General features: G+C 38.7%; 1 protein-coding gene across 10 annotated transcripts in view; it reads left to right on the forward strand.

Moving 5' to 3' along the window:
* Bnc2 (basonuclin zinc finger protein 2) overlaps positions 1-22,651 on the forward strand; it is a 429,028-nt gene that overhangs the window by 104,107 nt on the left and 302,270 nt on the right. For all 10 annotated transcript variants that reach the window (XM_021252881.2, XM_021252874.2, XM_021252872.2 and 7 more), the window contains one exon: positions 22,119-22,244. Coding sequence is in view for 9 of the 10 variants with exons in the window: in XM_021252874.2 (XP_021108533.1) it covers positions 22,119-22,244 (126 nt within the window). In the remaining variant the exon portion in view is untranslated. The remainder of the gene's footprint in view (positions 1-22,118; positions 22,245-22,651) is intronic.

Below are 22,651 nucleotides of genomic sequence, written 5' to 3' on the forward strand. Positions count from 1 at the left end.
AATGTCGTCTCCAAGTGATTCTGCATTGTCACATTTGGGGAATGTGGATGTTAACAATGGAAAGGAAAGGAATTGCTTTATTAAAATGTTCACCAACATTTTTGGAAGTCCTTTGTCTCTCGGTGATAACAAGTTTAATTTCTTTTCTGAAGTCAGTCACTCTGCATCACCTGGGCCAGTGAGAGCTGTTTTGGGTTAGACTGCAGGGTGAGTGATTAGCTGTCCGCAGCACAGCACGGGGCAGCCCCTTACTGCTGTCAGAACAGCACTGTATCGATGAGTGAGGTTTGGCCAAGTCACTTAACCTCTCCTCCTTGGTTTTCTGTTATGTAGACTGGAAATGATAATATCTGCCTTTGATCTCCTAGGAATGCTTCAATCCATTAGAGTCATTAAAGCACTTTAAGTATGGTATAAGGCACTGGATGCAAGGCATCTTTTATTTTTGTTAGCATTACTGTTACTTTATTACTGTGCCATATACAGAGGGGAGCACTTTCTAAGGCTAACTACAAGTCTCGGAACATGTTCTGTGGACTTGAGAGTGGATAGGGGACGTTAAGAGGTCAGGCTACCTGTCTCCTTACCTCTTTTAGTTTGGGGAGCACAAAGCAAACAACCCAGAAATGAAAATAGAAAATTGGGAACAGGAATGAGAGATAGCTATTGATTTTTTTCCTCCATGCTGCTGTTTGTGTTGAGCTTCCTAAAGTGTGAACTCTGTTAGTTACTTTCTCCATGTTCATCTCTTTCTGTGAAGCCCATATCCAGGGAGTCAAGTGGTTTTCATTCATCCTCACTTCACACTTTCATTTTTTTGGTATGTTTTCTTTTTTTTTTTGGTACCGGGGATCGAACTAAGGTCCTTGCACTTGTGCAGCAGGCAGCGAAACCACTGAGCTAAATCCCCGGCCCCACATTTTATTTTTTTGTATACCATTTCTCTAGGAAAGTGAAAAGAAGTTAGAGAGTAGAGTAGGTAAAGATTTCTTAATGTCTCTGGCTAATGTTCAGCTGCATTTTGTACAAGCTGATTGTATTTCCTAGATCAGCCCCCTCTGGCATTTTGGTTTGAATACTTCCTCCCTCACTCATATAATATTCCAGAAGGCAGTGCACTTCCATATGACTTTGGATGGCACCGACTTGAAGATTTCCATGAAAAGCAGATCAAACCTCCCAGAGAAGAGTTTGCTTCTTGGAATCACAGGTTCTTTTGATCTCACAGATGTCACTGTGCTAAAGTAACCTACCTTGTCTTTTGTCCTAATTTTCTGAAAGTGGTAAGGGTGACTACATTGGTCTGTCTTGTAAAGAGATTTTGCTGTTTTCTGTGTTCTTCTTAATCTTTGATACTGTGAGTGCCACGGCAAATTCTACCTTTATTAACATTTCTAGAGTGATTACTCTCAGCACCATCTACATGGGACTTAGTGGCATGTTCATTTGAGAATGCAAAGCAAAGCACTAGTTCCTCAAACAGGGACCTTTGCTTTTTTTTTTGGTACCAGGGATCAGACTTGGGACATTGTGCTTTCGAGGCAGGTGGTAGAACCACTGGGCTAAACTCCTGGCCCTAGGGACCTTTATATTTGTAGTTAGATGAAGTGTGAGTCAGTTTGTGCCATAATCTGAAATGTAAGCTGTTTCTGTTTACTGGAAATGTCATGTAAGGAAGCCTAAACAAACAATTACAAGTGCTGAAAAATTAAGAATTTAGAAGTTTTTTGTTTTTTTGGGTTTTTTTGGTACGGGGGATCGAACTCAGGACCTCATGCTTGTGAGGAAGGCATGGTGCCACGAATTTAGAAACTTACTAGATATGAACTAGTAAAAACACACTAAATCAACATTTATTTGTTTTTCTATCTTTTAATTAAGAATTAGAATGCTAAAGTTACAAGTATGCTGCTTTTTATTTTGAGTGGAATTTTTTTCTGACTTTCCCATTAGAAGAATTAGGATATAATAGTGGATTTATAGATACTGATTTTTTTGTATGAGAAATTAGATCATAGTTTTGAATTAAGAGTTTTTGGAGGAAGGGGGAACACAATTAGATGAAATTTGGATCATTGTGGGATATCAGGGATGTGTACTTGCTCTAGGTGTAATATTAGTTTTTCAGAATCACAAATATAACATGAAGTTACCTCTTAAAGTGCAGCTGGCTGTTGCTGCCTTGAAACCTGAAGTATTTTTTTGTGGTTGTTTATCTTTTCATACCCATATGTGAAAATGCTTAACAGTTGGTCAGGGTTAACAGAACTTTGTTGCTCCATGTTACTTGCTTCTCCATTTTTGAAGAGGTTCTGCAGCACCCATTGTCTTTCACCCTGTTTGCCTCCTCTCCACACATTGTCTCAGTGTTTTCATTTTTGATTAGGATTAAAACACAGTTTGAGTTATTTCCCATGCCACCTTTTCCTCTGTGGTGAGATACACCTCTTGGGGAATTCACAAATGACTTACTGAGCATTTGTGATTTTTTTTTTTTTTATTTCCTGCATGGTCAGATGGGCTTGAAGTAGGGGTATCAATGATCCCCTAGTGTTATTATTCCTCTGCTTGATAGCTAGCTTTGGGTTTATCCTGATGGGACTATTTCTAAATCATTTTTTAAAAAAACTGTCAAGGTCTAAGGAACCTATTTAGACTTTTTTGCCTTCAAACTCCATTGAATCCTATAGAAAAGATTTTTTTTTGGTACCAGGGATCGAACTCCAGTCCTTGTGCTTGCAGGGCAGGTAGTGGAATCACTGAGCTAAATCCCCGGCCCAACATTTTTGTTTTGTGTCATTGAGCTTTAAAGGTCAACAAGCCATTTTAATATCCCAATCCTTTTTATTGAGAATGATAATTGATAATTGTGACCTAAAATGTGGATGGTTATTACATAGTCTGGCTATTTATACTTCAATAGTGAGTATATTTTCTAAGAGTCATTAAACAGTGTGAGCATTTGAGTAGTTACAATAGGAACCTTGAGGTTATGTGGAATTTGTCTTTTTTACCTTAGTTTTAATAAGTTTTAATATGAGAAAATGAAAAAATGGAAACAAAGTCTTTGTAAACATGGAGGGATAGGGTTGAAGGGAGGGCAGGGGAATGGGAAAAAATAAGAACCAAGAAAGATTATGTAAAGGTGCAAATTTCTAATGATGAATGTCATTATATTGTATACCTAAAATGTACCAATAAAATTAATTTAAAAAATACCTTAGTTTTAATATGAAGCTGAGTACTTGGTCATCTAATTAGATAGTCTTTTTGGAGACACTTTCTACCCTGCTTTTCTCCCCTGGAAGTATCATTATAGATTTTTCTTGTTATAAAAGTAACACATTCATCTTGCAAATCAAATTCAAAAACTACTTAGCTCTTAAGAGTTTATTTCTAAAAATTGAACTGTTCTATGATATTTATTACTTCAGCTTTAAATGTGATTGTGGAATGCCTTTATAGATTTAAAATATAAAATAGAATTAAATATAAACTATATGGTTAAGAATGATGGGCCTCTCGAAGAGTCATTTTTAAGGTATGTTTAATATTCCTTTTTCATTCTTATATGTTGTGAGTAATACACTGATTCTTATGAATACTGGTAATTTCCTTTCACTCTGAAAACTTATATACTATCAAAGTGATAAGAATTCAGAGTGCAAAAAAATAGGAAAAATCTACTCCATAGTGTTTCAGTCCAGAAGTCTTAAAAATAACTAAACTTTCCATTAAAGTCCTTTTGAACATCCATTCAGGGAGCATACTGTCCCAAAATAAAACACATGAGGTGTTGTCCTTGACGTCGTGGGGCGAGGGGGATAAAACAACATAGTACAAAAATATTAAAAGCAATTAATGGGATCTGTTGAATTCAACTGCCAAGATTTTTGCACTAAAATCACATCTTCCTTATTATTGAAACGTGAAATTATAGCCAGCTCTTGCAGTGGTGACATTGTCTTAGTTACTTTTCTTTTTGCTGGAACAAAATACCTGACATCCACAACTTAAAAGAGCAAAGGTTTATTTTGGTTCAGTTTGTAGAGGTTTCAGTCCATAGTTGGCTCCAAGGCAGGACAGAGTGGCAGAGGAGAAACAGTCCATGGCATGGTGGGAAGCAGAACAGAGAATGAAGGGAGAAGTGGGGAAGAGATAAATCCTCCCAGGCCACACCCCCAGTGACCCACCTCTTCCAACCAGATCCCACCTCCTAACACCAAGTCAGCTATGAACCTATCAGTGGACTAATCCACTGATGAACTCAGTCACTCACCCATGATCCAGTCCCCTCCCCAAAGCCCCACCTGTGAGCACATGAAGCTTGGGGGGACATCTGGCTATAAACCCTAACAGATATATAATCCATTCTCTTCATTGCTTTTTTTTTTTTTTTTGTACTGGGGATCAAACTCAGGATCTTGCGCTTGCGAGGCAGGCTGCGGAACCACTGAGCTAAATCCCCTGCCCTCTACATTGCTTTTTTGATGTGAACTGAAAACCATTATATACTATGTTGTTAAGTGTTACAACCCGGTTTAGATGAATTAGTTTCCTGGGGGGATTTATCACGGGTGAATTCAAAACAAATTCTCTCAGGAATTTATGTTTATAACAAAAACAGACTTTGATCATGGACTGCTTTCCCCATTCAAATGAAAAAAAGTTAAATAATTTTTTGAAAAGTTTATTGTACATCTGTGAGTGTAATTAAAGCCCATTTATTCTTCAAAGATTTTGATTATAGCAGAAAGGTTAATATATCTTATGCTAACTACACATTAAAGCAAATTTCACATATGGGACAATTAGAAATATTAATTCTCAAATGTGAGAATGGTAACCTGAAAATTCTGTATTCCTCGGGTGGTCAGGAAAATAATGGCCCTTCATCATGTGCAAATTTTAAGAACCTGTGAATGTGTGACTCTACTAATGTTGCAGATGTGATAAATGTTAAGGAGGTAAAGATGGGGGAGACAGTTCTCATCTATCTGAATAGACCTGATATAATCTAATTAATCATTAAGAGTTGAGAACCAGTGCTTGCTTTGGCAGCACACATACTAAAAGTTGAGAACCTTTCCCAAGTTTGGTCAGGGAGATATACATGATCACAGAAGATTGGTCAGAAAACTACAACAGTGCTGACTTTGAAGATGGAACATGGAGGCCACGAACCAAGAAATGTGGTTGATCTATAGAAGCTGAAAACCGATAAGGAAGCAATTCTTCATTGCCCCTCAAAGGATCACAGCCCTGCCAACTCCTTGATTTTAGCCCTTTGAGACCTGTGTCAGATTTCTGACCAATAGAACTGTAAGATGTTGTTTTAAGCTAGTAGTAATTTGTTATAGTAGCCATAGAAAACTATACATCTATTTTTTTTTTTTTTGGTACCGGGGATCGAACTCCGAACCTTGTGCTTGCGAGGCAGGCGGCGGAACCACTGAGCTAAATCCCTGGCCCTAATACACCTGTTTTTGTGTTTGCAATTTGTTGAGTAAAATTATTACTGAAATTTAAAATTCTGTGAAGGAACAAAAGCTATTTGGTTACATTTTAAATCTTATGAATAAGTCATTTTTACTAATGTATAAATTAGTACAATTAATTTTGCACTTAAATAACAATGGATTCTATATGGTCTTGGAACTATGATTTTCTTTTTTAAAATTAAGTGGCCCAGTACTTCCATTATTTTAGGAATATAGTAGTCATTCAATAATTAATGAAAAAATTACATAGTCACCATTTGCATTAGCTGTTAAAGGTGGAATTTTTTTTTTTTGGTACTGCAGATTGAGCTTGGGTCCTTGCACTTGCGAGGCAGGTGGCAGAGCCACTGAGCTAAATCTCCGGCCCTAAAGATGGAATTTTGGAGAATGGTTTGGGGGATTTGTATGACTATAGCTGTTTATCTCAGACAGAAGTGTCTTCAAGCTTTTGACAGATGCTTCCTGCATTTCTAATTCATCACGTTTGACAGTTGTCAATGAATTACATAAAGGCTTATAGGACTTGAACGCCTGAGCATAACTGAGTTCATCTTTGTCTTGATACTGGCATTAAAAAGCAGTGGTGATGGAGTTTGAATCCTTCAGATCACAGTTTCCCATTTTTTCAGTTGTAAAATGAGAAGATTCAAGATGTTATACTATATAGGAAGAAGTCTAAAGGTCACAGTAAATACCTACAATGAAACAGTAAATATATATATGTTTTAATAGCTTTTAAGTTGCTTCGCTACTTGACCAGTACATTGGGACATTCAATCAGAATCTGTTTAAATTAGCACTTGGGATATAGGTTCAAAGAGCTTACCATCATGAGGCTTATTGACCCAGAGGAGGAATGGAAATCAAGCAAATAATTACAACTGTTGAGAAGTAGTACAAGGTGCTGTAGGATTGATAATAACCTCCTGTAGTCTAGGTAAAGATACCATCTCTGAGACGAGGGAGTTCAGAAAAGAAGAGGGAAAAGGCTTTAACACAGTGAGAACGACTGGAACAGAGAAAATCCATAATCCCTGGGAAAGTTTCCAGGAGATCAAGATGGTTAGGCTGGCAGAGGTCAGATCTTGTAAGGGTCCTCTTAAAGGATTTTGGAAACTCAGCTGTCATTTGCAGAATGGATTGGAAGGGACAACAATTGAATGCTCATGTGGAGGGCTGATTGAGCTGTCAAAAGTGCTAGCTTAGGGCCGGGATGTAGCTCAGTGGTTTCGGTGCCTGCCTCACAAGTGCAAGGTCCTGAGTTCGATCCCTGGTAACCCCCCCCCCCCGCCCAAGTGCTGGCTTATACCAGAGTGGTAGCAAAAGGAACGGAGAGTAAATGAATCCAGAGATACTTAGGAGGTAAACTAGAAGGATTTAGATATTGACCATATATAGGACGTCACAGGGGGAAAAGGGCTTGTTGAGGAAATAAAATAATCCTGTGAATGAGAAACTCATTCCTATCCATGTATAGGGGAAAGAGAAAACCTAGTTTATTATTGAGTAGGCATTGAAATATTTTGTACACATATCAGAAAGCTCAAAAATGACTACATAATTAGACACTAAATCTCCCACAGTTATTCAGACAAGCAGAAGAAAGTACATAAATTTTTCATTTCCTTGAGAAAGAAAAGGGGCTGCCCTTTGTGACAGTTTCTACATCTTATGAGAGACACTTGAACTAATTCCAGAGGTTCTTTTTTAACATATCTAGAGTTGACTTGGCATGTGACCTTGAAGATATTATATCTTTATGCTGTACAAACTGAAGACTGAGTTTAATCCCCAGAGAGATTTATCTTTGTTCCAAGGGTTAGACTCAGATTCACTGTCTCTTCAAGGAAACACTCTTAAGAAAAGTGAAGGAGAATAAAATGATCTTTTATAAATGGAGAAAATCATTTCCTGAGTCCTCAGTGGTGGATGGTGCCATTTATTGAGGTTGGCTTTTCTGGAGGAGGAGCAAATTTGGGAAAATGTTAAATAGCCAGTGCATTCTGAGATGCATTGGCAGTATAAACAGCCATGTAGGCTAAGGATGTTTAGTGCCTACCCACAGACAGCTGGAGACCAATGCCTGGGAATAGACTGGGTTGCTTGGGTGCTAAAAGGCAGGTTGGAGAAGAGAGGAGGTCATGGGTTTTTTTTTTTTTTTTGTATAAACAAAGAGTTTACACAAATAAATTACCCAAAATAGTTGGTGCTAATGTCAGAATCACCGTGCCCAACATTTCCATCTTTTGTTTACTTTTCCTGGATAATAGAGTAGGAACTTGACGTTACCCACCCTTGGAATCTAGACTTCTCTTTTAAGTGGATGTGCTTAGGTGGTTCCCCTCATACCTTCTTTCCTCCTTGTTTATTGAATTGCGTCTTCAGACTGTCTTTCTCTATCTCTGTCTCTGTCTCTCTCTCCGAGTAGGTGATACGGGATTGAAGACTTAGCTACATATTTGGCACTTTTTTATTTTGAGACAGAGTCTTACTAAATTGCCTAGGCTAAGCTCAAACTTAAGCTCCTCCTGGCTAGGTTGCCTTGTCTGGGCTCAAATGGGCGCTCCTGCTGCCTCAGCTTCCCAGAATCTGGGATTACGGGTGTGCTTTGCCACAACAGGTCTCTTAACTGTTGCTCTGTACTCAGACATGCTTCTGTTCCCTTTCAGTGAGTGTGTCCTATCCTGCTATCTTGTTCTCTGTTTTTGAACTTTGCTTATTTGAAAATGTTTTCAGTTGCTTCCACATGTTACTTTTAGATGTTTATTCCCCTGCACAGTTAGGTATCCTTTTACTGGTGTATTCATTTGGTCTGCCTGGACTGAGGTAGGTTTTGAGGCCATAGCACAGATAACTCTTCTCTCCCAGGAGAGTGGGTGGTGGTGGTAGTAGTGGAGAGTAGTTTTGCAAACTGGAAGTAGAGGCCATGGGGAATTGTCATTGGAAAAAAAATACCTGGCTGTGGGACCCAGGTACCCAGGAAGGGAAATGCATTTGATGATGATCTTTAAAAAAAAAGTTTATTACAGTGCTTTACCTGGTTTGTTCTTAATGGTGCTGGGATTCAACTCAGGGCCTTGAGCATGCTGAGCATGCCCTCTACCACTGATCTGTATTCCCAGCTCCATTGATGATGATCTTAATAAAGCAATGGCTACATATTTAAAAAGGGGGTGGCTGTTTGACTCAACAGATTGGAAAATGAAATAGAGCAGGAATTGTTTGTATTCACAAAAGTACTTTGATGTACTGCAAAGTAGGGACCATGTTTGTCCTTGATTGCATCATACAATTCAGTTGCATGGACCTTGGGTTGAGGGCAGCTTTCCTGAAGCAGTCTTCTTTGCTGGTAGGTTCTGCACCACTCTGAGAAGCAGAGGTTCTTGCTGAGAGGCACTTTGGGAATGGGGTTTGGCAGATAGAAAAATGGGATGAGGTGGCATTCAGGGTCTAGTGGTTGTGAACTGAAGTATAGATACTAACAAGAGAAGGCAGTGAGGACTTGGGTAGAGATTTTAGCAACTCACAGTGTGAAATATTTGGTACACTTATGGTAGATTTTAATGGTTTTATCTTAGATGTTTCTTCTGCTATGAAAGTGTCGGTTAATAATTTACCCTTCCCGAGAGGTAGCAGCAGCTATCTTGCAGTGTAAGCAAGCATTCTTGATCTATCACTGGCCAGGAGCCCTGTTGGTGGTGACATGAGTACCAAGTGGCCGTACTTCAACAAATGGAAGCTTGGGAGAGCTGAGTAAGGCAGGGATATTTGGAGTAATTCACTTCAAGTGATATCTGAAGTAATAGATTACTCCAGCTACTCATCGGCTCTGTATGAAAAAGAATTAACCATGTATTTTTTTTTTTTTTTTGGAAAAAGTTTATTTTGAAGTAGTGTGGAGTTCTACATGGAGGAGAGGGTGGTGGTAGGAAAGTAGATTATTTTAAGGAAATATTTATGAAACTTCAGAGAAAGGATAAACTGGACTTGCTGACTGGTACCTGGAATATATTTTTATTGTCTAGCCAAATATTGGGTACAGCTGCAAGTGTAAGACTTGCCCATTGTCAGTGTGATTATTAATGTCAAAACCTGAGTCCTTACCCCCTGGCGTGCACTTAGTTTTGTTGCAATAGTGAACACTTCACTGTAGATTTAAGTCCTATTTATCTGAGTTCTATTTCCCCATTTAGTCACTGAATAATACTGTAGTGTTGGCATGTTAAGTTTTGTAATTTGTTTTCCTGTGTGAAGAGAGCTTTTCTTCTACCAAATGTTTACTTCTGGATACTTTTTTTAGTTGGGAGTTATGTCATTACAAAGATTTACAGTTATTTAATAATGATTTATTGTAATTTATTCTGCCAGCTGTGGCACATTTTCAGTGGAATTTGTAAATCATATTTTTATAGAAATTTATCAGGACATGCATTTCAGGATTTAGTAAAATAGACTCTAAAATCTTTTTGAAGTGAGTAGTTTTATGCTAACACATTTGGGATTAAGCTGTACCTTAACAACCATTGTTAATGTTCAATCCTCTGCCCTGTCTCTTCCACAACCACTCAAAAGAGGAGGCTTTGAGATCTGTTAAAGTACACAGTTTCTGGGCATCCACTTTGCTTCCTTGCTGTTAATATCATGTTATATTTGACCTGGGATATTTACACAACAGTAAGAGACATGGAAATGTCCTGAAATTAGACTTTGTGTGGTTCCATAAGTTTTAATTATGATTAAAATGTGCATCCCCAATAAAAACAGAGTAGAATCCAGTAGGTTGTGATCCTTTTGAAGCCTAAGTATCAGATTTTCTCTTCTTTTCAGAGCTCACTGGCTGTTAACCATGTGGAATACATTTTGCTCTGGCTGACTTGCCAACTCATACTCCTGCAATTTCTTTGTTATATACAAAGATGGCATTTTTTTTCTCTTTATAAAAAAGATTGAGATCTTGTTTACTTGATGGTACGCATCTCTTGGGAGAGGGGTGGAACCCAGAAAAAAAGAAAAGTGCACAGGTTCTTTAACTTCTGTTTAACTTCTTTAAAGTTTGGCATTTTGAGAAGCTGTCTTTGAAATATATGATTGTGAAGTCATTTTTTTGTAAAAATGATTTGTTCTCTCAAGACTGCATGAGAATTTTAGTTCTAAGATTACACTACTAATTCACATCTTCAGTCAGCTGGTGGTTGTATGTACAAAAATGTGAAACATCTCTTTTGACTGACTACTGTTCTCTGAACACAGTGACTTTATTGATTAGATGTTTTAATATGATAAAGACAGTCTAAATGTTCCTTGAAGCTGAAATTTCAGGTGCTGCTTAATTGTAATAAAGCAGGAGACTTTGCCTGAGCCATGGTGGAAGTGAGATCATTTGAAAACACTGCAGCCTGCAAATTTTTGTAGTAGCTTAAATTTGTTTAATTGTGTTAAGTGCTAATAAAACAAAATGTGACAAAACAGCCAAAACAACCATCAGAAATGTAAAATCTTCCCCATTTAGCTGTTTCCTTGTTCTCAAACCGTGTCAATTTTTTAAGATTTAATTTCTAAAAATATTCTTAGGAATATCACAAAACACTTAATTTTGTCTTCAGATGGGAATTCAAGGCACAATAGTTTAAAAACTGAATTTTTATCATATTAAAATGAAACTATTTAAAAGTAAATAGTTAATGATATTGTTAGAAGGTCACTTTGAGTTAATATTTCTAGAAAAATTGGTAACTTCATGTGATTTACAGCTCTTCACAATATTTGTTGATTTTTATTTTGAGAAAAATAAATCTGTAACAGAGAAATTGGAAGGCAGGGAGATGTCTTGAAAGGTGACAGATGCACTCTTTTTGAGGGATCTCTTGGCTGGGACTTTGTTTTCTTGACAGCAGTTAGCAGTTGTGTGAAAAAGACACGAAGGATGATTGAGCTCCTTAGATTACATTTTTTCATCTAGTACAAGCACTCACAGTTTACTAGGGATCTTTACTAAGTATGAATGCAATAGGAGAGCATATTTAAGGGCAGTTTCATAGGTTTGGACTTAGTCTGGATATCAGCAGTGCTTTAAGTTTCTTCTTTTGGGCTTACTTGCAAAGCTGTTTTTTGAAGGGGGGATGTGGTACTAGGAACTGAAGCCAGAGCCTTCCCACTGAGCTGCATTCCCAGCTCATTCATTCATTCATCCATTGACAGGGTCTCACTAAATCACTAAGTTGCCCAGGCTGGGCTTGAATTTTGCCTCAGCCTCCCAGGATGGTGGAATTACAGGTGTGCATCATCACACACAGCTGCAAAAACTTTGTAAATAACAAAAAAATTGGCATGGTTGAGGGATAAATACATATGTTTTTATTTTGTGAGTAAAATTTTACTGACTGTGGATTGTTTGAGAGATGAGGTAGACCAGAAGAAAAAGAGCTCTGTGCTCAATTGGCAATGCCTGCCAGCATTGCAGAGGGAACAGTTAGTGGGAGCACACCATGAATTTATATCCTTAGCATAGGAACTCCTGATACTATAATCATCCATCCATCCATCCTGTGTTTATTCCTGAATGCAAGGCAGCCTGCCAAATATGGTAAGAATATGGAGGTAGTAAAACATGTATTTGCTATCAAACTTTGATGAATAGGTTTAATTGTTCATTAACAAAAAAATGAAATAGGACAGGTAACATTTATTCAAGAATATGTTACGTAGTTCAGAGATACTGAGTATACAAATCTGGCAGATTCCAAGCTTGTTTGAGACAGCACTTACATTTACTGATTGAATATGCCAGGCATTCTGGAGAGATACCCATTCCTATCTGACATGGATAGATGATTCCCTTGTCAAGTGTATAGACAACATAAGTCTCTCGAAGGCAAGGCAAAAGTAGGAGGTGCTGTAAAAAATGACATGAGCAGCTCAAAGTGACAGTTGGATACCAGTCAGGACCATGTGGTAGAGAATAGAAGATAGAGCATAATTTCAGTGTTCAGCCATTTTTTTAACTTCAGAAAATATTTTTCAGGGCTGGAGATTTAGTTCAGTGGCACTGCACCTGCCTCGCAAGTGCAAGGTGTCCTGAGTTTGATCCCTGGAAAATATTTTCAGGTAGAAATATTTTAACTATGTACATATATTGTTACTTATTCTTTAACTCTAAAATTCATTCAAGCATCAGTTCTTATGAATTTCTTAAAAAACAAAGCAAAACTCTTAAATTATTGATTTGCTTTTGAGAATTACGTATTCCAGGTCCTTAGGTTCTGCGACAAACTGTTCGTTTTCTGTTAGTGTCTATGTTAGTCTTGGGTGTTTAGATATTTGCGTGTACCCAGAAAACAAACTCCCTTGCTCTGGGAGCCTGTATTCTAGAGGAGTCTAGACACAAAACAAGTAAGTCTTAATTCTTCTGACACACCTTGCATACTTCATAGTGAAACACTTATGATTGGTTGGCTTTTGGCATTGCTGGAAAGAAATACCTGGCAGGCATTACTTCAAGAAGGAGAGGTTTAATTTGACTCCTGGGCTCAGGAGTTTCAGGCCGTGGGAAGTTGGCTCCAAGGCAGAAACACACTGGGAAAGTATAAGCAGAGGTAGCAGGGAAGGAGAGAGGGCTGGAAAGAGCCCGAAGGGACCAGCACTTCTCCAGAGGTCAGGACCCCACATCCAATAGCCCGCTGGGCTGTAAGTGCCCTTACAATCCAATTGCTTCCCTGGGAATCTCTCAACCCAGTCAGGGTGACAAGAAGGATTAGTGCACACAAGTTCTATTATTTTACTTTTTTGTTCATAAACTTAAAGTGCAAATTTCAAGGCCTTTACAGTTTGCCTGCATATTCTGTTTCTAATCTCATTTCTTATTAATGCCCTTCATCTATCCAAGGAATAGTGTTTCTTTTTAGTTACTTTTATTCATGCTTCACTGTCTAAGAATGTTCTTTTTGTTTGCCTTGTAATATTCTTTCTAGCCCAAGAAACTTGGCCCATATCCCTTTTATGACCAAATTACTGTGGTCATGGAAGTAATGTAGCCATTATGTTTCTTTAGTAAGAGAGAACAGTTATTTACATCTTTTAACCTTATATGTTTGTATTTAGTCTCTCCAGCTATACTGTGAGTAAGGTAAAGTTGGAGGACCTTGTTACACTGTGCTAATGTAAACACAGTTGAGAACTAGACAGAAACAGTGCTCTGAGCACCCTGGACTGATACAGCTTCCAAGCTCAGATACTAAGAGTCTAAATTGGGAATTCCCCTACATTTTGCTTAGGACCTGAAAATCTGAAACTATATTTGGTTGGCAGGGCCATCATTGTACTGTATATTAATTTTATTTATTTTTTTAATTCCTAATATATACATCTTGTAAAAAGTGGGGGAGGAAAAAGAATATAGAAGCTTAGAGAAAACAAATTTCTTTTGGCTTTTGGGGTATGGCTGGATTGTAGAACACCTCCCTAGCATACATGAGAACCTGGGTCCAATTCCAAGCACTTCAAAAACCCCCCCAAAAAAACCAAAATTTGTATTTCTCTTCAGAGGGAATTTCTTTCTATCAGATTCTCGAAGGTATTTCTATAAGTAGCTTAGCCTGAATAGAGAAGTATTTATTACCTCCTTCCTAGTTTTCTCCTCCCCACCCCTGTCCTACTTTCTCTTTCTTCCTTTCTCTGAAACTTAAATGGTCACACATGGTCTTACTGTTTTAGATCTTGCCTTTTACTCATGATTTACTTGGAGGTGCTTCTTATCAGTACTGGAGGACTTTTCTCATTTTAAAAAATATTTTATTGGTGTATGTTTGAAATACATAATGGTTATATTCATTTCGGAGAATTGGTACATGTATATAACTTAGTAACAACTTAATACTCCTTTGGAAAGATTCATAGTAAAATAACGTGACAAATTCTAGAAATGGAAAGAAGGCAGATATTAGCTATATAATAAGTAATTACAACTAATTACAAAGGATAAAATGGTAGATTGTTGAATTTAAAAAATTGTGCATTCCCAGATTTTCTTCATTTATCCACCTAGGCAAATAAAATCCCAAGCCTTTAGAAGTCCTAAAGTTACCACTCCATCGATGTCCAAAATTTAAAAAAAATCAAGAAAGATGTATACTGCTTAAAGACATAGGACAATATGTCTTTGAGAAAATTTTTGTATAAAATTGTAAAGTCCTAGAGAGGCAATGTAGGATGTTGGGATGAAGACATGTTTGGAAATCAGACCAACTTGATCTTAAATTCCCACTTTGACACTTACGTAAGTGGCCAAGTGACTTAACTCTCTAGTTTCAATTTCCTTACTGGTAAGATGAGAATAATAATAATACCTATCTCATAGGACTTGTATAAAACATATGAAGGAAATTTTATGCTCTGTACAGTACCTGGCACACAGCAAGTGCTAAATAAATACGTATAAAGTAACATTCCTCTAGAGTCTTTGCCTGTACGGAATGATTAATTTCCTAAGAGCTCTGGATGCTGTTGATCTTACTGTCACTTTATCTTACAAGAAGTATCACAGTGCCTTGTATCTAATAAGAACTCCAAACTTATGCATACATTTATTTTGTTCTTTAATTCTCAAGTGTATGGCTTGGTTTTGAGATTCTAGAAAGAAGTACAAGGGCATACACTTGATGATAAGTACCATATGAACATCCTAACTTATCCAAATGTGGATTCTAACTAATGCTTGTGAAAGTTTAATAACTGGTTCCTTGGCTTATACAAATGAGGCTCTCATTTGTAGCATTTGCTGATTGTTGTTGGTAAGTACTGTCAACATGGCCCATTTCAAGTTACCAGTGTTGAAGACTACTTGATCGTAAACTTCCTGAAAATTTAATAGCTGATCTCACAAATAAGTGAGAACATCACTGGTATACTACTGGATTCTCCACCCTTGGGGCCACGGCTTTGAACTCACTGCAAAAGCAGTCTGGGAGAGGGAAGCCCTGAGAATGGCTCAGGCTCTGTCATCAGCTCTCTTTCTTACTCGTCTCTATTTTTTTGGCTGTGTAGTGGAGCGATAAGATTAGGTCAATTCCATAAAATTTCTTGGTACAACCTTAGAGTTCTACATAGTTGTCTCAGGCTGTTGATGCCAAGGGGCCTAGGCTTAATACTTTTGCCCCATATATTTAATATTAGTACCTCTTTAAAAAAGGTCTCCAGTGGTTACAAAAAATGTTTGAAAACTACTGTTACTGAAATAGCTATCACGAAGCCCAGCTCTATAATTTTAGCAGAGAACGGGCATAATAGAAAACATTCTTAGCATTTCACATTTTGTTTAACTATGACTTTAATTTCTGTGTGAATAAATTTCCATTTATGCTAGATTAATGTGGAGTGAGTTACAGGCTAGATGTCACAAACTCAAATGGCTTTAGTTACCACACAAATGGAGGAACTGAGGGAAACACCTGTGGTGTAACACATTGGGAACTAGTGGGACTGTGCCCACCCGAGAGTGCGTGTTGGAGACCAGCTTCTCTCGTCATGAGGGAACGTAGATCTTGTTTACTGTAGATTTAGTTCCATGACAGCTCGCCTTTTGCCTTTCTCTACTGCCCCTCCAGTAGCAGTTAATCTGTATCTTTTTAAAAAATTTCTTGAATGTCACATGCTGGCCATTAATTAAGCACACATGAACACTCACGTGCTCTCACTTCAGGAGCCCAGGAAAACATATCTGAGGCCAGAGTTGGCCGGTGGGCTTCTAGTGTGAAGTCCCCTTTTACACACCTTCATGTGTAGCAACTCTATCTACAAGTGCTTGTGCATTGGGCACTGCTTAAATCTTGCGTGCTAGTCAAAATATTTAGTCTTCATGACAGTTCTGTGAACTAGCACTATTATTGCCATTTTAGAGATAAAGAATTTGGGCTAAGTAACTTGTCAGGGTCACACAAATAGAAGTTCCACAGATAGTCACATACTCGTGATCTCACTTCAGATGTGGTGTTAACTACGAGGCACACAGTATCCCTGGATATATTTGTTCTGCACATGCTGTAAACAGTGCATAAGCAACTAAATCTGAGGGCCAGGTAGAGACAGTTGTAGAATACCAGCTCCTCAGTGTACAGTGACATGCTTGGTGCATATATGCTGGATATGGTAAATCACTGGAGTGCTATGTACTTTCATACTTTCTAAGATTTTTGTGATAGAGTGAAATGAGTGTGAAAAATTCACAGAATGTTCATATTTCTCTTTGCTACCAACTAGACATCCCGAGCCTTGGGGCCAACATTGTGTCCAAGGGCAAAAGTTTTCTTTCTTCTCGTTTGCCATATTTAAGCCCCACCCATGGAAAAGCTCCAAGTCCTGAGTGATGATTGCTTCCTCTGGGCAAGGGTATGAAGAATAAAAGTAAATCTAGCAGGAGGAGTAAATCCCAAAAGACAGAGATAAGTACTTGAGGTCAGAGACTGTGTCTTTTATAGTTTGTCTACATACCAAACTCATTAATATGAATAATCAACTTAGCAGTAGTGGTTGTAGTAGCAAAAATAATACAGAGAAACTAGTCTTGCCCCATGTTTTTACTTTGGTGGTCATGATTTCCAGGATTTGGGGAGGTCTTTTTGAGAAAGTGATGTGAGAGCAAGTCGCTCCCATGTTTCTCCTTTATTTCTACTTCTTTTTCCTACTCACATAAAATATTTTTCAACCTTAAAAACTACAGCCTATAGGGGTAAAACTATAACAGTGTGAAAAAAAAATCTATATATTTATCCATTTAGGATTTCCCCTGGGGGGTGTTGGAATACCGTTTGACACCATAAACCTCTTTATGGTTTGTTCACTTGGTGTGGAGTGGGTGAGAAGAAAAGAGCCAGTCCCTTTGGCAGTGTTCTCCCCCATCTATACCCATTATGTGAATGGAAAGAACCCAAAACCTTCACTTTCAGAACTGTATCTCAGCCTCTGGCTCCTGGAGGAAGCCAGTGTGGTTCCGATGTGGGCTGGGAAAAGTGGTTTGCATTGGCATCTGCTTTGCGGGTGCCTGGGTGCTGGAGCACTCTGCTGTGGGTTACAGATGCTTGCTCTCCAGTGCTAATGTGGCCAACATGTGAAACCATGGCACCCGCAATGCTGCACAGAGGTCCACGCCTCTGATAGTCTGAGAAGTAACTCCCAGCTGAAGGAGTTCTTCCTTGAGGACTGGAGTACATTCCGGAGCAGAAGGTCCTCCGAGGGGTGGAACCAGTGACGAGATGCCTGCTGTCCTTAGACCTGGTCTGTGTCACAGGTGTCTGTAGGTTTGGGAGCTTTAACCAAAAGGAGAGCGAAGTGAAGCAAAGCAAAACAAGTTCCTCTATATCTTAGGTTCATGAATTCCAAATCCCATGCTGTGCATGTAGCAGAGAGCTTGGACCTGCGAGTCATTCTGCGACTATTAGTGGCACTTGTTACCTGGCCCACTTGAGGGTGTCTTAGAAATGTCTCCATCATTCTTTATTTCCCTGGCTCTCTGTAAGGATGGTAGAACCAGAGGAAACTATACACTAGAGAAAGGATGTGCACATGGGGTTGGGTGGCACTTTCCGAGTTCAGTAACCAGGACTCTTCAGGGCACGAGGGATTTTTGCCCATTCTCTCTCCTGAGGCTTCTGCTTCCTTGTAACAGTGTTCTTGAGAGAACTGGGATATTTCTATCCCCCATCCAGTTAGTGAGGCAGTTTTCTCATTCAGATACAATTTCCAGTGAAATAGTAGCTTATAAGAATCCAGAAGTTAGTTTATTGACTCTTATTGCACTTCTGAGTACCTACTAAATAATTTATTAGTCTGATGGATATGTGGCTACCTAACTATGGGGCATGAAATATGCACTGTTTTTCTAATACACTGTAGGGAGACCTGTTTATAAAGTATTTAGTATTGGTTTTATAATGCACTGTTGACAACAGGAGACCACGAAGCTCAAAGATCAATCTCATTTTGGCCCACAGTATTAATGCTGCTTTATAAAGCTCTGTGACAGGTCACTTAGAAGGTGGTCCTTACAGAAAGGGCTCTGTTAGGAAGACAGGCTGCAGCACTGCCATCACAGCAGATGAGTGTCTTCACCAGTGTCCCTGAGGTGACTCTGGCAGCTGCTGCTTTTGGCCAGGTGATAGAACCCATTATTTCCATGTTCTCTAAACGGGTTCTGGAGTAAAATGCAGAGTTCTGCTAATGCGGCTCTTGCTAACTGGGCAGAGTTTGTGTAACTTTGGATCGAAGTTGCAGTCCTGGGGTTGGGATCAGGCAGTAAGGAGAGGAGCTTGACTCTCCTCAGCTGAGTCTTGGGTTAGTGAAGTGATTCTCTTCCCCATCTCCTGTTCCTTCACTGAAATCTCCTATGTGACACAGTATAAAGTGTTTTTGATTTTTGTTTGCTTTGGCTAATTTCCTTAGCCAGAAATAAATTTACAGACATTTAGAGACTCTGTATAGTAAACACTTAGAATTGTGGTATGTCTAAATAAAAAACAATTTAATCCAAAATCAGTTCTCAGCTTTTAAATTTCTTAATAAGCACTACTTGCTATGAAAATGCTGTGTAATTTTTTTTTTTTTTTTTTTTTTTTTTTGGTACCAGGGATTGAACTTGGGTCCTTGCCCTTGCACAGCAGGCGGCAAAACCACTGAGCTAAATCCCCGGCCCCAGTGCTGTGTAATTTTTACAGTACACTGCTGCCTCTTAAGAGTGTGTGTTTTGGAGTGGGGCATTTTTCTCTTTGCATTCAGAACTCCATAATTGTTCTGAGCCTTCTACCTCCTAAACTGAGAATTACTCTGCCTTGAATCCATTCAACTTGGTTATGACTTCCTGTGCTTTTTGGGGAATCATGACTGAGTTATTTCTGCTACTCAGCTTTTTTTTAAAAAAAAAAATTCATTTCTCATCGATCCTGAGTGTCATCTCATCCTCTGTGCGTGGACCAACCCTTTTCCCCCAGATAGTCCTTGATTTCACCCTATCATATCTCCCTTAGCAGAGAGCCTCATCTTTTCTTTTCTGAGATGATTATTTCTCTTGTACAACAACCATTTATTGAGCATGTATTCTGTCCTTCAGGTCACCAAAGATAAGTGAGCTCTCTCTAATTTAGCAAGTATACAGTTTTGGTGAGGGGAGATGGGTACTAAGCTGGCCTTCTTACAGGAGTGTTCTTCATATATGTATTTCTTTCTTTTTTTTGGTACCAGGGATTGAACTCAGGACCTTGTACTTGTAAGGCAGGCATGGTGCCACTGAGCTGCATTCCCAGACCCATATATGTATTTCTTAACCACAGAATTTTAAAATACATTTTACCTTTGGTTTCTGAGGGAAAAAAATCTATTTTTATCCCTTCAGAGCCACCTTTTCATTCATGGTTCTTGACCATTTTCTCTTCTGGTACCCTTTTATATCATTTTCCCTCTGACTTGGGTCTTCAGTATTCTTTTCTCTCCTAGCTTCTCCCACTTTACCTCTGTGAGACTTGTTTTTCATGTAGTGAAAAATTTTTAGTTCATTCGTAAAACTTCTCCTAGGTCCTGCTAACCTCGTAAGCCACCTTTCTTGTACTTTTGTTGCACAGTTTTTCCATGGTGTACTTTATCTTTTCTGCCTCTTTGTCTTTACAAATTGCGAACTTGGAATATGTATTCCATAGACCTATCAGTCTAATATAAGCTAACTGCTGTCCTACAAAATATATTTCTACAATATTTCTGTCACAAATATACCCATTTACCCAAACTTAAGAACTAATACTACAAACACATGTGAAATGCTGCAGGTTATCACTCAGTTTGTATGGTACCAGTCACTGCCGAGCCTCCCTATCTAGCTCTTCTTCTCCACGTTCCCCATGCAGTCTTCTGAATTTGGTATTTATCAGTCTCATGCATTTTGTCTTGTTTTTACCGTATTTACCTCTCTTCATTACTACATTTGGTTTCATTATGCCCTAAATAGAGCATTGTTTATTAGAACCTTTGAAACTCTTGACCAACCTACCTCCTGTAAACTTTCTCTTTCCCTGTCATTCAGAATGTTACTTGATATCCCTCTTAACTGCTCCCTCTGTCTTCTCCCTCAGTCACTCTAAGATGTGAACCCTGACTCTGTCCTCTACAACTTACACCCTGCCTGTGTAGACGGCTCCTACATCTGATGACTCAAGGTCTGTTTAGTGAACATTTCTAGTTGATTAGTCAACTGTATTATCTGCTGTTGCCCAAAGTGGGGTTGGTATATCTTCCTTCAAACCAGTTGGTCCCCATTTATATTGAGAGTATTACCATTTCCATTGCTCAGAATATCAGAATTTTGGTGTATTCGTTGACTCTTTTCATTTTTATCCACAACTTATGAGTCGCTCTTAGCCCCTTGATTTTATCTTCACAATACATTTTTTAACTCACTCTTTTTTCCCATTCCTATTGCTAGCAGTCATTTACCTAGTGTATTATGATAGCCTCCCAGTTGATCTCTTCACATCTTTCTTCTCACATTCCAGTTTGTGTGTCCTCCTGTTGCCGGATAAACCTACTTACAGTAATGATCATGCCATATTACTGAGAAACTTCCAGGCCTTTTGAGTGTTGGTGGATTACAGAATAAATGGGAACTCTTTACAGTGGAGTATAGACACCTTGCTATTATGATAGTTCCTAGTGACCATCCATAGTCATTATTGCTACACATCCTGCCTTAGTTCTGGTCAAACTGAATCACTTCTCTAGGAATGTTACCAGTTCTTTAGTGCCCAGACCAAAATCTGCTTAAAAGCTTTCTTTTACCACAATGGCTGCAAGGAATCTTTTTCTCATTCAGATAGGATCCCATGACTGTTTCTCTTACCATGTTATATTTTTATAGACGGTCATTTTATGCATGGTTTATCTTCTGTACTAGATTATAAACTTCATGTAAGTGAGGATTGTGCCTTAACTTTTGTGTTCCTACAGTTTTTTGTACCTGGCAAGTAAGGCCTTGATACATATTCCCTAACAGTGCCTAAAAGTGTTTAAGGTGACTGTATAATAAGTAGGAGTGAATAAGAAATTGTCCTGGGGGTGGAGTGCAGCATATAGGAGGTCCTGGGCTCACCCCCCACCCCACCCCACCAAAGAACTGAATTGCGTGGGATTGTTGTGGAGCTTATTAGTAGGGCCCTTGCCTAGCACGCATGAGGCCTTGAGTTTGATCCTCAACACCATGGGAGAAGAGGAGAGGAGATAGGGCAGAGCAGGTTAGAGCAAAAATGTATCTGTCACCAATCAACAAATTACTCAGTTATTCCTGCTTGTTACTCTTGTTCTCCCCAGAGTTAATTTCTTTAACTCTTGGCTGCTATCAGCCTTACCAACCATTAACTCTTAAAGTGTTTCGGGGGCAGGGATTTAGTTCAGTGGCACAGTGCCTGCCTGGCAAGTGCAGGTCCCGAGTTTGATTCCTGGCACCAAAAATTAAAATAGTGTGGGGTGGTCAGAGGAGTACGTTACATCTGCATGTTTTAAAGATTTTTGCAGTTGCCCTTATATATTCAGTGCTTTTAAGTAATACTGTTTGCAGATTATATATAATTTTTTCTCCTGATCTCTCCACAGGCACGATTTGTGCCCACTTCACCTCCAGATTGCCTTAATTTCACATCAGAAGGCAGGCTTAGTGAACAGGACTGGCAAGCACATTTCAAGGCACCATGTGGAGTTGATCCATCTCAGCTTGTTGAGGTATGTTGTTCTTTTCCATTTAAATTCCTTGGATATGCTCGTATGCTTTACTGCCTAGTTACAGGTCTGTCTCACCTAATTATTTTTTTCCCCACATTTTTTTTTTTTATATATACCAGAGATTGAACTCAGGACCTTGCACTTGCGAGGCAGGCACGGTGCCACTGACCTGAATGCCCTGCCCTCCCCACACTGTTACTCTTTCATAGTCATCCTCATGCTGTGAAACTCATATTTACTTGCTTTCTAACACTTCTTGTCTCTGATGAAATTGTTGGAAGCAGTAGATTTAGTGGCAGTTATTTGAATGATTTTGATAGTGATAAACTGTTTTCCTTCTTTTGTTTTTTCCTGTATTTTTCCTTTCCATTATTTTTTCCCCCACATAGTTCTAAGACCCATTTATT

This window comes from Heterocephalus glaber, unplaced genomic scaffold, assembly GCF_053883595.1.
Source record: "Heterocephalus glaber isolate CG9 unplaced genomic scaffold, H.glaber_assembly_v1.0 deba00001481, whole genome shotgun sequence".
Lineage (NCBI taxonomy): Eukaryota > Metazoa > Chordata > Mammalia > Rodentia > Bathyergidae > Heterocephalus > Heterocephalus glaber.